This window comes from Bacillus rossius, chromosome 2, assembly GCF_032445375.1.
Source record: "Bacillus rossius redtenbacheri isolate Brsri chromosome 2, Brsri_v3, whole genome shotgun sequence".
Classification (NCBI taxonomy): domain Eukaryota; kingdom Metazoa; phylum Arthropoda; class Insecta; order Phasmatodea; family Bacillidae; genus Bacillus; species Bacillus rossius.
Window position 1 is genome coordinate 94,082,978 of NC_086331.1, and position 17,603 is coordinate 94,100,580.

Consider the following 17,603-nt stretch of genomic DNA (forward strand, 5'->3'; position numbering starts at 1 on the left):
ATGTTTCAGATTAACCGTTTGTGTGTGGCCTTCATCTTAAATTTTTTTTATTCATAGTATATATTTCACAAATCCATCAACGTAAGGTTCCCCAAAAACATAGAAACCTTAATTTTTCAGGGTTTTGGGTAAACATAATTTTTATTGATTAAATAAATTATTTACTAAAAATAAAATGATTTAAGACGAAGGTTACATATGAGCGGTTAATTCAAAACGGTATATCACAATATGTCATGTTTTCAGTTCATGGAATGACATAAAAATTTGCCTTCGATGTCATACAAACCATTAAATAAGAATGTTTTAGTAGAAAAAACCTCTTTTAACAATAAAATATTGTTTTATTACGAATTTAATTAAAATAATGTTCACTAACACGAAATGTTAGAAATAAAATAATTTGGGATACTACAACCATGAGTACTCTTAACACCCCGATTTATCTTACATACTGTTCGGATACACTTTTCGAGGCTAGACATTCAGTTTAAACTCAATATTCTCCTTTTTCGGACGCTTGCTGAGAATATTTGACCGGAGCGTCTCAACTTGCATGTTCGACAAACTACAATGAGATTTCCCCTAGGATGGCATTGGTGGAAATCCTGTAAATCCTGAAATTATAAATTGGGGTAAGGGGTGACGGATCACATCACATTTACACACTAAACAAGCGACCGCAGCAAGTCATATTACCTGAATAAACACTTACGTCTTTAACGTTACCGAATTTTTTAATATCTGTGGCAGTAAACTGTTAAAGCATTACGTAAAACTGGATTAGAAAATTTTGTATTAAAGTACCGGTAAGTAGGTAACAATCATCAAAAAAAATATGCTCGATAAAGGCACTGTATGTTGTATGATAAAAAAAATGTTGAAATTAAACTCTTCGTTTGCTTTAGCATTGTAAAACAATTAATAAAACAATAGGATAAAAGTTAAACAATGAGCATGTTTTACGCTTTCAAATTGAAATAGTTATATTAGTGCAAATAAAAGGAATTTAACTCAGAATTTTTTTAAAGTGGCCGAAACAGATTTTAACTGAAGGTAATTTAAGTTTTTCAGTCAAATTTCATTGATCCACGGTAGTTTTTACAATTTAATATTTACATTGTATTGGACTGATAAAATGTCTTGACTTAATTTTTGGTTGATGGGTTTGTATTAAATTTTATGCCTTGGGAGGAGTAAGTGAATATATTTTGACTTTACTTTTTTTTGAACCAACGTTTGATGTATAGTTTTATTTTTAAAAAAATTTTTGTAATTGAATATATCTCCCGCTGCTACTAGCTGGAGACCTTAGCTGATGTTTGTGGCAACGCAATTTTCTAGGTAATGGATTTTTCAGTATAATACCACCTTTATTGCATGTACCCGTACTGTAATTTATCATGCAATGTGTCGCCAAAGTGTGGATGAAAAATTGAACAAGCTTTACAAATGCTTGCATTGGAGAGAATAAAGAAGCCACTATTGACGCGCAGCTTAGTAGCTCCGGAGCTTTGGTTTACAAACATAGAGAATTGATTGCTTATAAAAGTTCGTTTTTGTCAGTTCAATGCATGAGAAAAATTACAAAAATGTAATAATAAAGAAGAGCATCACATGTTGACACAAACACGTAATTTAAACTCAAGCAGTTGTTACATTGTACGTTAGTTTCGATGTCTTGATTCTGAAACCCTCTAGCCTCAGGCATGACGTCATCATGACGTGCATTAACCAGATCACTGTTCTAAGGTTATTGCTTCCTTGATACAGCCACATTCGTGAATGACATTACAATTCCACGGACTATCTAGCGTCCATGCAAAATTTTGTGTTATTATTATGCACACATTTAAAGATTCTGCCATACTGTATGCTAGTTCCTTTGGTGTATTTATGTTTAAAAAATATGTATTATTGCCTATTATGGTCTCGTTTCTCAAAGCATTTTCCACACAGAAATTCAGGTTCGGTAGTAAGATAATGCTTCTCAAAGTATGAATTCACACAACGCCATTAGTTTAAGTTACAGCATGATATGCATAAATCTTAATTTTAAAATATGCTTTTATTTTATAATGCTAAAATTTTTCAATAATATACTTGTACCAAATCATAGCTTTATAATGTTAAACATGTAATATGATTAATCTACCTTTGTGCAAATCAATTAATTTAAATTTTTGTTTGCAAAAAATTTTTTATGCTCACGTCCGAATAGCAATTAAAAAAATATGGGACTTAAATTAATTTAACTAAAAATATCAAATAATTCCACTACAATATAAATAGTCACAAAATTCTAAATAATTTTTTTAAGGGCACAATAACAATGCCTAATTAAATATGTATTTAGACAAAGTTGCAGTCTGTTTTGAAACAATTATATGTATTAGTTTTGGCACTACTTCATTAGCTTTGCAGTATAAACTTGCAGTATTTTCCTGAATATATAGTCATACTTACATTGGAAATAAAAGGAGTTAAAAAGTAAACGAAGTAAAAATGTTACTTTGCTACATAAAGTAATTAAAAAATATTTAAATAACCGCACTAAAATTATAAAATTCGAATGCATATACTGAACAACCTGTAATGTGATTTATCAATTTAAATTCTTTAAACATTTTTATTTCAGGTAACTTTTGATAATTAGTTTTGATTACCTTGATTTCCTGACATAAGTTCCCACTTGGAAAACAAAAAGTACGAAAACCACCATTGGAACAGGCGACACCCAAAATGTTTTGAGTGTCTGTCAATCTAGTAGGATATACACCTGCAAAAAAAAAAATGATTAAACATTTTTCCAAATGTAAGAAAACAGAATAAATAGGTTATGAATTCTTATTTACTTAAGGACTTTTCAACAGCTTAATATAATAGGCTAGGAACCGGGAAGAAACATATTTAGTAAATGCATTGAAATTCACCAAGAATCGTAGCTAACAACCAATTTAGAAAAATACATCTGCAACCTAGATATCAAGTCAAAATTACTTCAAGATTGGTACAATCTTGCCAACAGTTGACAATTAGCTTACCGCAAGCATAACACAGCGAGTGGAAAACTTTGCAGGAAGTTGAAAGAGTTCTCTCTAAACTGACTTGCAACAAGATAAAGTTATAAACTTTAATTAAGTATGAATAAGCTTTTAATGGTTGTCTGAAAATTTTCTATACTCTTACAATAAGAAAGCGTTCATTTTGCAGTCATATTTTTTACATGAAAATATTTGGACCTTAACTTACATTAATCTCCCTTAGATAATAAAAGAGTTCGTTGATTAAGTTTTAAGTGCTCGATAAGCATGTATGTCTTTTATCTCGCCAAATCATTGGCATACCAAAATGCAAGTCTAGTAGGCTATCTCCTACATGACCAATAAACAATAGTCTATATAATGATATGTTTAAATTTAAATTTAAAATAAACAAATATGCATTACCAACCAGTTATTAAATTTCCTGATAAATCTTGGCAAAACAGAGGTACTTCACAACTTGACAGCAAGTTCCACACTTCAATCGTGCCATCAATATAAGATACCTGGAAAACCTCAGGTTCAGTTGGTGACCAAGAGCAATGAGTTATTCTGCGCGAATTATTTTTGAGCAGCACTGGTCCTTCCTGTTAAAACAGAATGTTCATTAAAAACAGTTTCTAAATATATTTTTTCTGAACATTATTTGACGTTTCTCTAAAACAAATTATGTCACCTTGAAACACCTTAGGCCATATCTGACTCTTTTCTGAATACCACTAACTGTATTAAGGGCGCAGTTCAGGCATTCTAAAAAAAAATTATCTCATTGCAATAGTTCACTGTTAACCTATTTCAAAATGTGAAATCTTCTATTGCAGCTTATTAAAAGACTTAGCTTTGCTCTAGCATGTAAAGCTGAAACTAATTTAATTAAATAATTTTTAACAAAAAAGGTACTAGAGTATGAACCAAAACAGTCAGTGTAATTAATTAAAAGAAAACGTTTTATTTATGTATGATAGTTAAAAACGCAAAGCAGAAGAAATACTTCAAATATTGTATGCTAACAGGTAAACAAATGTTTTACGGATTACTTAGATGTATTGTGGTTTTCATTATTATAGTCATTTTCTTCACCGTGTTAAAAATAACTGTGTTCCGCTTGCCGCAATGTTAAACACCGTTTCTGTTTTCGCTCACTAGAATGGGCAGGGAGTGTTATTGACCGAAGGATGACACGGCAGGTAGCGGACGACACTGCGCTGTTAAGGGAGAGCCTCCCATTTCAGGTCATGATTTTATATTTATATTAATCACTGATCAACTTTTATACTTTTTCAATTGTTTAACTTTCACAAAATGAAAAAAATATACAGCGCGTAATTTTTGCATAATTAGCTGCCAAAGTTACAATTTTAACGTTTTTGGGTTGTACAAATAAGGAGAATTTAATTTATTACAGAACTGAATTTTTTTAGGTTTAACTGCAATGCCACTGGCTACTTCATGATATGGTTTGCATTTCTATCACAAAAACTCATTTAATGTTCCTTGGCTGTCAAAATCGTAACAAATTTAAGAATTTTGAAATGCCAGGTAAAATTAATTAGTATTTTCTTTCGCCCGTTCTGTTCACAGCTGACGAGAACCGAAGAACGAATGAGTATCAAGCAGTGATTCACGGAAAACTCATTTCAGTGCTAAGAGTAAGATTTTAGTGAATTTAAATACTTTTGAATACAGTGTTATGTTGCGAGAAGTTACTAATTCATCGAGTTATTATTTATTTATTAGAAAATATGTTCGCTATTCGCATAAGAATTTGTGGAGTGTAATTAGCCTAAATAAACCTTAATCTCAAAATTTGGCTACAATGGAAAAAAAAAAGATCATCGCCTAAAGACTACCAAGAAGGCTTGCGCAAGGCAACTTTACTGACATAATTACTACTATTATCAAGTACAAGGCGAACTCAATATTACAGGATAAAATGTTTGTTATTTTGTTGTTATGTCAGATTCAAATGAAGCCCTTCACACAGAAAAAATAAAACAAGGATATAACATTTTGGGAAAAAGACATTGTTTCCAAACTTCAGTGATGTTAGATGAATTGATTGCTACCAGAGTAGTATAGTTTTGTTCCTCCACGGACATGGCGCTGGCGCGAGGTGCCTGGTGCCGACCACCATCTTGGATTGTGACGTCACGGCGGCCATCTTGGATGACCTTGACCTTTGACATTGACCTTTGACCTTGAAAATGAGCCAACATCAGCCAAAATTAACCCAAAATTCTCCACAATTTGCCAAAATTTTCCCAAAACTCGCCAAACATCGTCAACATTTCCATTTTTTTTGGAAAATATTTCCTACAAAAATTCTCGAAAAATTCCACAATTCGAAAATTAGGATTTCGAAAACCTCAAAAGTCATTTTGCCTTAGAAAGATCACAAATTCTTAAAAACAGATTAATAATCCATGTCTAAAGCCTCCGATAAGCCATTTCTAGGAATTAGGATACCATGACCGCCATTTTGAATTATGACATCACCGTTGCAATTTCCGTTTTTGCCGCCATTTTGAAAATCCATAATTTTTATGTTAGAAAATCAGAAAAAAATTTAAAATTCATAAAAAAATTAGTCGAATTTAATAATACAAGTTTAATAAAAAATATTGAAAAAAAATTAATGTACATCTATGCCATGGAGCTCGGAGTCCTCGGTTCAAACCCGACGAGGTCAAAAATAAAAAAAAATTACATCAGGTCCTTCCTCCATGGAAGCCACAGGCAGACTGACCTCCCACCACTTATACCAAGAGATATATATAGCGTCATATAGTATGACGTCAAGTCCACCATCTTGAAAAACAGTAATTATTATCCGATTTTAATAAAAAAATTCCAAAATTTATAAAAAAAATTATTAATTCAAATTTAATATAATACTATTTAAAAACCACCGTTTCACTAATCGTAATGGCCGCCATCGTGGATGATATAAGTGATGCATGTTTCGTTATGACCGCCATCTTGGTTGATTATGTTATAATGGTTAACTTACACTTTTTGTTACGCCCAACATATTGGATTCTAGACCGTTGCACTTTTCGTTACGGCCACCATCTTGGAAAACCGTAATTTTCATGCTAGAAAATCGGGAAAATTAAAAAAAAATATATTTAAAAAAAATTGCCTATTTCAAATGTTTAGTTACTTAAACGAATTCGGTCCTTGGTTCGATTTCCGGCAACAGTAAACCAGTAAATGCTCAATAAAAAGTAATAAAAACATCTTACACCACACCCGACATTTTTAATTATGTCACCACTGATCAATTACCTTTACGGACACCATCTTGAAAATATTTATTTATTATCTGATTTTAATGAAAAAAAGTTCAAAATTAAACAGAAAAAATTAACTTATTAGAATACTGATTGGTTAGATCGATTCCCGTCCTTGGTTCGAAACTGGTAAGAGCAAAACATATCGTCGGTCTAATTAGCAAACCTCGTAACTCCACGTTTTGTCAAAAATTGGTTTTTGGTACTACTATATACTCAGTTATGTGTTGTACGACCATTCCAAAGATCATAACAATAAACAATCCCTATGGGCTACAATTATATTTTCAGAAAACCTCTTATCTCCAGCTGTCGGATTTCCTGCATATTAGCATACCTCGTAACTCCATTTTGTTAGTAAACAAACACAGTGTTATTGTTAGACTGTCTATTAATTGTTTTAAAAATATTATTCTGGTTTCGATATTGTTTGTACGTATGGAACAGGTAAATTTTATTATTATCTCACACTTTAAGTATTGTCCATTGGTTATTTATGCATACAAAACACTTATTGCAATAAATTATACTTTTCAAACTTTTGTAATACAGGTCATAATATCAAATGTTTTTGGAGGTAATGTCTAAACTATTTTATACGATTTAGCTATCAATTCTTCATTTCAGAATGTCAAGAGCCAAGAATGATTTCGGCATGGATCTCATGAGTACTCCTTGTAGAACATCATACATTCTTTACGATATTGGCACTTTAATTGTCAATACAGATAGAAGTTTATCAAATATTTGCAACCCATGTTCATCAACTGACGAAACAATGCAGGTATGTAATCAACATGATAAAATGGAAACTAATGAATGCGAGGACTTGGTGACTCATAATGCAATGGACTTTGAACTACCATCGGGGTTTGGCTACATTCAGGATGTAGGAATGTTTATAGAAGTTGGACCAGAGGCTACAAACGATCCAAATAATTCCCCAATCTTAACAACAAATGAAAATGAGTACATGCTACCGAATGAAGTAATACCAGTGTTTCCAGGTGATGAATCTAATGACAGTACTGCAAATGTAGTGAAAGAAAACCCACGAAACTTGTACAATGATCATAGCTATTGCCTGGCTTCAGCTATGATCTCTCAAGTCCCACAAGACAATCTGAACAATATTTCGCCAACAACATCTCGAGCAGAAAATAATGAATCTCTGTCTTCAAAGAGTAAAAGAAGGAAGTGGCATCAAGTTGATGGAAGTTCATGGAATTTCAACAAATGGAAAAACGCACGCAAGTTGGGGAAAGAATACAAAGGAAAGAAATTGACAGAAGGTGGAAAATGGAAGTATGATGTACAGAAGAAAGAACGTAAAATGAAACCCCGTTGCAAGTGTGTAAGAAAAGAAAACAATGCTCTGAAGTTCTGTTCTATTACAGATGCAGTGAGAGAACAAATTTTTAAAGATTTATGGTCATTGGAATGGGGAGAGAAGAAACTCTTCGTGAACTTTCTTACTGAGAATAGTTCAGTTCAGAGAGCTAGAGATAGAAAGGACGAAAATAAATCCAGGAGGAAATTCTCCTGTAAGTATTACTTGAGAACGTTGGATGGCAAACAACGAGTTTGCAAAACCATGTTTTTAAATACTTTGTGCATTGGGGAATGGACTGCACTGAACTGGCAGAATGAAGGAACAAATAATGATGATGAAGATAACCCTAATGAAGAGATAACACAAACTTTTGGAGAAGCTGCAAATAGAAGAGATTGTAAAGTAATTCCGAGTGTAAATATGGGCAACAATGCTGAACCAAAACTTCGGAAAGCTCAAGAAAGAAAATCTTTGGAAGAATTTCTATCAAGTCTTGCAAAAGTCGAGTCCCATTATTGCAGAGCTTCGTCAAAAAAATTATATTTAGAGCCAAAGTGGACATCCAAAATGCAGTTGTACAGAACATACAAAGATGAGTGGTGCACAAGTAAAGGAGTTCAACCTCTCTCTTCTTGTATATTCACGCAAGTTTTTGAGGACAACAATTTAAGTCTATTTAAGCCCAAGAAAGTTCAGTGCAGCATATGTGCAGCCTTTAATACAGGCAATCTTAATAAAAAAAGTCACAAACACCATCTACAAAAGAAGATGGAAGCAAGACTGGAGAAAGAATCTGATAAAGCCAAGGAAGAGCATGTGTATACAATGGACTTGCAATCAGTACTTTTGTGCCCAAAATCAAATGTGTCTAGTTTGTACTATAAAACCAAGTTAGCAGTACACAATTTTACTCTTTTCGATTTGAAAACCAAAGATGGCTTCTGTTATCTGTGGAACGAGACTGAGGGAGGCCTTGGTTCAAATGAGTTTGCTACAGTAATTTGCAACTTCATCTTGTCGCAACTACCTTTGAGGAACGATGCCGACAAATTGATACTGTATAGTGATGGTTGCTGCTATCAGAACAGAAATGTGACTCTCGCCAATGCACTCTTACAGATATCGGTGACAAAGTGTGTAACGATAGAGCAAAAGTTTTTGGAGGTCGGACACACACAAATGGAGGCAGACTCCATGCACTTGAAGATAGAAAATAAGCTGAAAAACAAGAAGATTAATGTTCCAGCTGACTAAATTGCAACTTGCAGGGAAGCACGCAGAAATCCACATCCATATGAAGTTCATTATTTGACTCACAGTTTTTTTAAAAAATTTGATCATGCTCAAGTATATAGCTCTATCAGACCAGGCAGAATAACTGGGGATCCATGTGTTACCGACATCAGAGCCTTGAAGTACACTCCAGATGGGGTTATTTCCTACAAGTTGGGTTTCACAGAAGAGTGGAAGAACTTGCCTATTCGCAAAAAGAACATTACTACTAAGCCATTTGATAGTTTGCCAGCACTGTACACTGAGAGGCTAAAGATAAAGAAAACTAAATACGACCATTTGCAGTCCCTGAAAACAACTATGGAGTCAGACTATCACTTATTTTATGATAGCCTTCCTTTTCAAAACTGAAGTGTAGATTTTCTGAGGGGTAATTTTTTTTTTTTTTTTTTTTTCGAATTTGTTGGAGTAATTTTGCCTGATTTATCAGTATTAAAAGCTAGTTTTATATTGATGTTATTTCAAACGAATTCATAGTCAATGTTGATTTTATGTACTATACAATATTGCTGTTGTGTATTGTATACTGTCCTTACTGTTCAATATTGGAAATAACCCTTGTATTGTTATATATACTTTTTATAATACACGAATAAACTTAATGCTATAACTATTCATCTCAAAATTATTCTAATATTAATATTAAGTTTACGCCAATTAGAAGATTTATTTCTTATCAAACCTCGTAACTCCATATTTAATTTGAATTTATGATCGTAAAACCTCGTAACTCCATTAAAAAAAGTTTTAATAATTAAAAACCGACACAGAGTTTATTGACACACGTCAGGGGGTGTTTTAACTTGTATGTGATGATTTAAACACATATTAAGTACAAACAAAAAAGTTATTCAGTTTTTTGCTTCTCTTGTAAAATTTGTCTTCAGGGAGTTACGAGGTATGCTAATTAGACCGACGATATTACTTCTACTAAATGTCTGACACTGATTTCGATTTCAATTATATGGTTTTTGATAAGGACCGAAAATACATTCAGTCATCTCAGGACGATTAACATTCTTTCTCAGGTAAAACCCTGACAGCAATAACTACATCAGTGACACCTTTTAATATAGTTAATAGCACCGATCCAGATTCCATATTAACATCGACGACAAGTTACAGAAGCAAACTGAGATTTTGTACTGAAATAAAAATCTTAAATATAAATTTTAAAAATCTATCTACGAGAGTTAAATTTTGATTTTGAAATAGTTCATGGATTAAGCAGTTACAATCCTCAACAATCAATTTGGCAACATGCTGAAATGAAGTAAGCAATTTTTTTTTATTTTATAGAAGCAAAATATCTTGTAAATACATAATATTATTTAACCCGTACTGAATATTGAATAGTGTCAATCTCTTGAACAACTATGTAACCAAAATGCCTCATATAAAATAACTAAAATCTCCATGTCTTTTTCAATAAACCTCATAACACATTGTACATTATAAGTTATAATTATCATAAACTTTAATTCCGAAAATGGTTGCCAAAGATTACATTGCCTTTTCTTTATTTATTTTGAAGTTCGTACCTTAAAAGTATTGATCCATAATGCAAAAATGTGTCCGCCAACACTAAGCATTACACCATTCATCCAAGGAGATGACGCAATGCACGTGACCGGCCCGTCATGCACCTGCTTGGAGAATACATGAGACAGTTCTGAAACAAAGTGCGAGTAAAGCTCATGTTGGTTTCTTTAAACAAAGTTATACAGATTCATCTGAATTCGACCCACAAACTTCGGCTGCAGGTTCATCAAGACAAAATAAGTTGAAAACCTCTGTACGACTTAATTGTGAAAATATCTTCCCAAGGTTGGTATATTTCTTTGGATTTCGAGCTGAACAACATTTTTGTAGTAAATGATAAAGAAAGTATTGAAGATAGAACACTGAGCGTCTGGATAATGTTTGATTGAACGAAGTTCTACGATCACCGCGAATTTTTGTCACTGTAGCAGAATTATTTCATTAAAATAATTAGTATACTAACACACACAATAATATGTGCAAATAAAGGCATTGCCCCCAATTATTTTTCAAAAATAAAACTTCACCCGTGCTCTAAAAACTTCATACATATATTTAATAATTTTACTTTTTTTGTGTGGATTTTAAAAACACTTACAGTTTTTGTGAATTCACACAAATGTTTATAGAAAATTATATTGTGCTACATGCTTTAGTAGAAATACATTAATCATCATCTTTCTGTCTTAGTTAATAACTTACGTCGTAAATTACACACACAAGTAATAAAATAATCAGTGCCCTTTCATGTCATTACACTACAGTTGTATAAAAACACTTAAGCCACTGTAGAAGTGCATAATATATATCAGAGTACATTTAAAATTACCAAGGAACTGCAAAAATACAATGTATTTTATATTAAATGCAGACAAAACCCTTTATTTACATTAGGTTAGTAAAATAGTGTTCCAATTTCTTTGTTTTTGTGGTGTGCACGGTGGTCGAGAGGTTCAGACGCTAGATGGATAATCATAAGGTCGTGGATTCGATACCTACTCGGCTAGTTCACTCAGATGATTGTTGAAAGCGTTTCTTTGATCTCAAAACGTTTATTAAACTAAAAATCTCTGTAACGTACACATAGTTCATTAACAGCTATAAGAGTAGTATATATTGGGGTCTCCGAAAGATGGAGTTGGACTGAGGACTGAGTATGGGGTCAATGACCGGCCACCTCTGACATGAAAATGACCTTGACCTTTGACCTTAGCCTTGATCCCAGTGGCCATTTTGTTTTTCCACCATTTTGTTTTCCACCATTTTTAATTCTAGAATTTTTTTGTCATCGAACTCTCCACTCCCCCATTTTGCCATTTTCATTATGGCCACTATCTTGAAAATCTGTAATTTTATGCTAAAAAATTAAGAATAATTTTAAAAGTTATAAACAATTTATTGATAAAATTTTAATAAAAAATTTCTCCAACTTGGATTTTATAAACATTGCAAGTTTCGTTACAGTCGCCATCTTTAAAATCGGTAAATTGTTGCTAAAAATTTGGGGAAAACTTTAAAATTTATAAAATTTTAATCAAAATACGAAGTTTGACTATTAAATAACCGGACTGAAGTCATAACACTTTTTATTCGTCACCAATTACAGCAAAAGTTTTATCGTCTTCAATATACTCCCCTTGGCGATTCCTACACCGCTCCATACGACGTTTACATTGTTGAAAGCAGTGATGGAAGTCCTTTTCTGTCAGCTGGTTGAGAACCTCCGTCTCTTTTGCTTTCACCGCTTCCACAAATTCACAAATTTAAATCGTGTCCCCTTCAGCACTGATTTGACCTTGGGGAAAAAAAAAGTCACAGGAGGCAAGGTCGGGCGAGTACGGCGGATGTTCCAACACGGTGATGCCGTATTTTGGGAGGAATGCTTTCACAGACAGGGCAGAATGGGCTGGTGCATTGTCTTGGTGAAGGATCTAGGACTTGGTCTTCCACAAATCGGGTCTTCGTCTTCTCACACGCTCACGTAGGGCTGTCAGAACCTCGATGTAGAAATTTTGATTCACCATCTGACCCTTGGGTACCCAGTGAACGTAGACAATGCCACGAATGTCGAAAAAGACAATAATCATTGCTTTGAATATGGATTTGCTCATCCTGTTTTTTTTTTTGCCTTGGCGAGCATGGACTCTTCCAATGCATGGATTGCCTCTTTGTTTCGGGATCGTAATTATAAAACCACTATTCATCACAAGTAATCACCTTGTCTAACAAATCTGGATTAGTGGCGATGTAGTTTATGATGTCAGTACAAATGTTCTGTCTTGATTCCTTTTGCTCAGGAGTGAGGAGTTTCGGCACCATTTTTGCACGAACCTTCTGCATGTTAAATGATTCATGCAAAATCTGTCGAACACTTTCTTTGTCGATTTCTGTAATTTCAGCAAGCCCTCGGATGCTCGGACAACGATCAGCGAGGGTTAATTTACCAATTTGTTCAATTTTTCCATCCGTTTTGGTCGTTGAGGGCTGTCCTGGGCGCCGATCGTCTTCGGTCATTTCACGCCCTTCTTTAAACCTTTTAAACCACTCAAAAACTTGTGTGAGAGATAAACATTCATTCCCGTAGACTTCTTTCAACATTGCATAAGCTTCTGTGGCAGTTTCCCCTAGTTTAACAAGAAACTTGAGGTTAACCCATTGCTCCGTCTGACCACTTGGCATTTTTCCGACGCATCACTAGTGCATAGACTAATTAAATAAACTGCTACAGTAAAACTGAGTGACCTGCTGGCTTGTCTAGCGAGCTCAGGGACCATCATACACAGTCATATTCAAACATGTCTTGGCACGCTCGCAGTTTGCTGGGAGCAGCATCAGTCCGGTTATTTAATAGCTACACCTTATATACTTTCATCATGGAGCCCTAGGTTTGAACCTGGTGAAGGGATCCCTTCCCCTGTGGTGACAGCTGGCTGACTGAACCTAACCACTTTTTTCCAATTTATATATGAACTTAAATCACCTTATATTTTTTTCTCGCAGCCATCCCCTTACCCCCTCGCCTATAGTTTTTGCTGTAAATGCCGACTCGCTAGCCTGGGCCCCCTTCAGTTTGCAGCAGTTCCTCGTCAGGTGTCAGTTGTGTAATCGAGGGAATATCATGTGCAAACCTCAGGCTCGTGAATTCGTATCTGATCAGTACATGGCAGCGGTCGCTTTCATGCCTGAACATCTTTACCAGGTCATTGACGAAATCGTTGCAGGTTATGATGGTGTCGACATAACCATAATTTACAAAACCATAATGAACATTAATGAAGTGCTAAACCAATCGCATCCGGACCCGATCGACGTAATGATCACCGACTACATATCGGCCAAGATAATTTCACTCTGCGAGGAGAGGAAAGCCGCCGCTGCCGCCAATGACACCATGCAGCAGCACTAGTTTTCTTCAAAATTGTCACATCTCCTCTCCATAATACTAGCATCGAGGTTCTTGCAGCAGCTAACATGGCAACAAAGAAATGTATCAATGACCCATGGAGGGCTGGGTCCTCAACTCTCATAACTATAAATGATAAGTGATGTAGAGGATGAGAAAACATACCTACAAAAAAGTGGTATGCCATCGAGTGCTGCAGATGGCAAGGTCGACGCTGGACATGAGACGAGCCACGGGGACGATCTACCGAACGATACCCTTCACTAGTGGAGTCTGCTTGACATGTTTTTGGGGAGGTCTCGTCAGTTCGAGAATCATGGACCATCATATGTACCGACTACACCCCCCATTACCATTGCTGCTGCTAGATAGCAACCAGTTACATCTCGTGCCGGAATGTTTGAGTCACAATCGATGGCTTCACCCCCCTTGACGAGAAAATTAATGTCGCTAATGTCAATTTCATCACGATGACTGCCTCCACTGCCGATGCTACCACAAAATACCCATACTGGAGTGTACAGATTGCCAACACCCCATGCCAGAGTTCTCAGTTAGAAGAAGAACAGTGATCAGCTCGACGACATGTTTAGGTGGGACTTTAACTAACCTGCAAACTCTAAAAACGATGTATATGATCAACAATACAGCGAACAGTGTAGCATGATATATTTTCAGTTATTTTCAACGGAGGTAAACTTTTGACATGCACTGTTGTAGCCAGCTTTGTTCTCTGATCAGGACCCAGATATAATGCGTGAAGTAGACTTTTCCATAACAAACTACATAAATAAACAGTTTTGGGCTAACTAAACTTAACTAACATTGTTCTAGTGACACAAAAAATGTACATGACTGATAAAATTATATTCTTGTTAAAACATTTTCTTTTCACATGTTTAGTTCTCGTAGTAGGAAGGATTGTCATATAGCAACAGCTTCAGTAACTGGATATTACCATGTGCACATTGGAAACCTGTATAAAATTCATCACATTTTTTTTCAATTTGGTTTTCATACATCTTGATCAGTCTGTTGAAGGAAGGGTTGTTTCCTTGTTTAAGTAAATCAATTATTTTGGCACTGCAAAGTCCATTCACGATATATTTTCGTTCATGTCCGAGAACGTACACAACATCATCTTCTGGGTCAACGAGGTCCGGAAGCACTGATGTGAGTTGATCATACTCTATATAACCTTCATTTTCATAGGTGTGTTTACGATTATCACTTTGTGATTTTTTGTTTAGAACAGTCCACTCACATGGCGGCATAAATATGTATACTTGAGTCCTGACTTCGTCACCACCGACGACAGATGTCGATGCAAGTTGCTTAATTACGTGGGCCTTTTGGGACGTAAGACAATGTACGTTGCACAGAAACAGTGTTATTGTCAGTTATCAAGATAACACACAAACATATGGATCTGTAGTGCTGACTCTGCGAGGCTGCGGTGGTGGACTTGGTGAGGCCGGGGTTCTGCAAGGCTGGGGAGCCGGCATCTAGATGTTCGTGGCAGTCCATTATTTAGTAACTAACCTGCTGCACGTCTCTCAACGCTTCCTGCACCACGACCTCATGTGCGGTGTGTCGGGCACGGAAGACATGCCTCTGTCGCACTCGGTACATAGCAAGCTGTCTTGAATATCCATGTCCTACTTTAGGTAAACTGGTAGGGATTTGTAGACGTATCTTATTTTTTGCGGCGCATAAACTAGCAGAAACTCTTTCGGTAAAAACGCCAACTCCATCTCCTTGTCCAGTGCTGCTAATGATCGTACTTTTCCAAACGCCACTATCGCTGTTAGGATCTTTACCCCGCTCGCGCAACAAGCAAACATTGTCTCCTCAAGTATGCAAGGCGAAGAACTGCAGCAAACTGAAGGGGTGCCGGGCTCGCGAGCCGGTATTTCTAGCATTACCTATAGATGAGGGGTAGGGGGATGGCTGCGAAAACAACAGAAGGGGGTTTAAGTCCATATATGCATTGGAAAAACGTGCTGGGAGTCAGCCTGCCATCTGTCACCACAGAGGAAGGGATGCCCTCACCGGGTTCGAACCCAGAACTCCATTACGTAAGTACTTTTTTAATTTTTTTTAAATTATTTTTTTTTATAAATTTGAAAGTTTTCCCTATTTTATAGCAAAAAAGTTACATATATTCAAGATGGCGACCGTTACGAAAATTCCAACGTTTCTAAAATCCAAAATAGTGGAAAGTTTTTATTAAAATTTTAGCAATTTTTAAAATTTTTCCCCCAATTTTCTAGCATAAAAATACAGATTTTAAAGATGGTGGCCGTAGTGAAAATGTCAAAACCAGTGAGTGGGGAGTTCGATGACAGAAAATTATAAAATTCAAAATTGCTGAAAAAAACAAAATGGCTGATTCAAAATGGCCGCTGGTGTTAAGGTAAAGGACAAAGGTCAAGGTCATCTAAGATGGCTACCGTGGCGTCAGAGGTGGTTGGTCATTGACACCATCTTCAATCCTCACTCCGACTCCATCGCTCGGAGCCCCAATATATACTTATGAGCTACAAAAAGACAAAACATTTTTGTAAGTAGTACAAAAAATATGTTCATTGTTTGTGTAAATGTGCTAAATTATGCAGTAAAAATTACTGGCGGTTATGATAAATTTACACATGCATGCATGCATATATACACACACACATATATATTTTTTTTACTTTAGCTCAAGAGTAAAAATACAACACATGTAGTTGAAAATTACAATCACATGAGTGGAAACACTGCTGCTACACACATTTTGTGTAAACAATTTCTTATTACATTTTATTTACATACGATTTGTTATTCTTAAATAAAATGGTTCAGTGATGGAAAAACACTGTCAATTTAAAATTCAATATGGCCTGTATGAAAAAAAGCAAACATTTATAGGTGCCAATAAAGAAATATGCTTCTAAAATATATTTACAGAGGACAGCCTAAATCAATAACACATCCCAAATTTCATGTTTATATACTTTAATTTGCTGGATAAGTTAATGATAGAAAATATTTTTAGTATTTTAATTAAACTTACTTTCTATAATATTTTTTTTTCCACTGCTGAACTCAATACCTTTCCAGGATGATATTTGTATGGTGCCATCAAATTTTCCCAGCCACAGCTCAGCCGGCTGATCTGGTAGCCCTAAGATAAAAAAATAATAAAATAATAAAAATGCATAGCTTATTTTTATGATTTAGCCTACATGAAAAATTTTCCCACTGCTTTAAAGTCAGTTGGAAACATTAATTATTATTTTTGGATGGATGTAGTATTTTCCTGTAAGTCATAATAGTTTGACGTAAATTTGTTTATAAGATATGATATTTTTGTTTTTGAGTGAAATTTATAAGCTAAATTTTTATTAGTAATTGCATACTGTTTATTTTAGCCAAAATACTAGAAAAAGATCTCTGACAAACATTTGGGTAGATAGTCCTACAACTATTCTGGGCCAGTATCACTCTAAAGACAATGTATTTCTATGGTCTAAATGTCTAAATGTTATCGGCCCACCAAATTTTAGCCAACAATTTGCCAACTTCATGGCGTGTGTTCTGGCATGATTTCGACCGGTCAAGTTTCTTTTCCTGAACATCTGATCATATTATCAAATATTTATTCTTGTTCGATATAAATTTAAAACCATTGCAAAAATGTTACTAAAATGATA

General features: G+C 34.8%; 1 protein-coding gene across 1 annotated transcript in view; it reads right to left on the minus strand.

Moving 5' to 3' along the window:
- Positions 1-17,603, minus strand: part of LOC134529480 (uncharacterized) — a 61,863-nt gene that overhangs the window by 27,719 nt on the left and 16,541 nt on the right. The window contains exons 6-9 of the mRNA XM_063363611.1: positions 17,003-17,074; positions 10,505-10,635; positions 3,454-3,631; positions 2,667-2,779 (exon numbers count right to left, since the gene is read on the minus strand). Of these exons, the coding sequence (XP_063219681.1) occupies positions 10,564-10,635; positions 17,003-17,074 (144 nt within the window). The 3' untranslated portion in view covers positions 2,667-2,779; positions 3,454-3,631; positions 10,505-10,563. The remainder of the gene's footprint in view (positions 1-2,666; positions 2,780-3,453; positions 3,632-10,504; positions 10,636-17,002; positions 17,075-17,603) is intronic.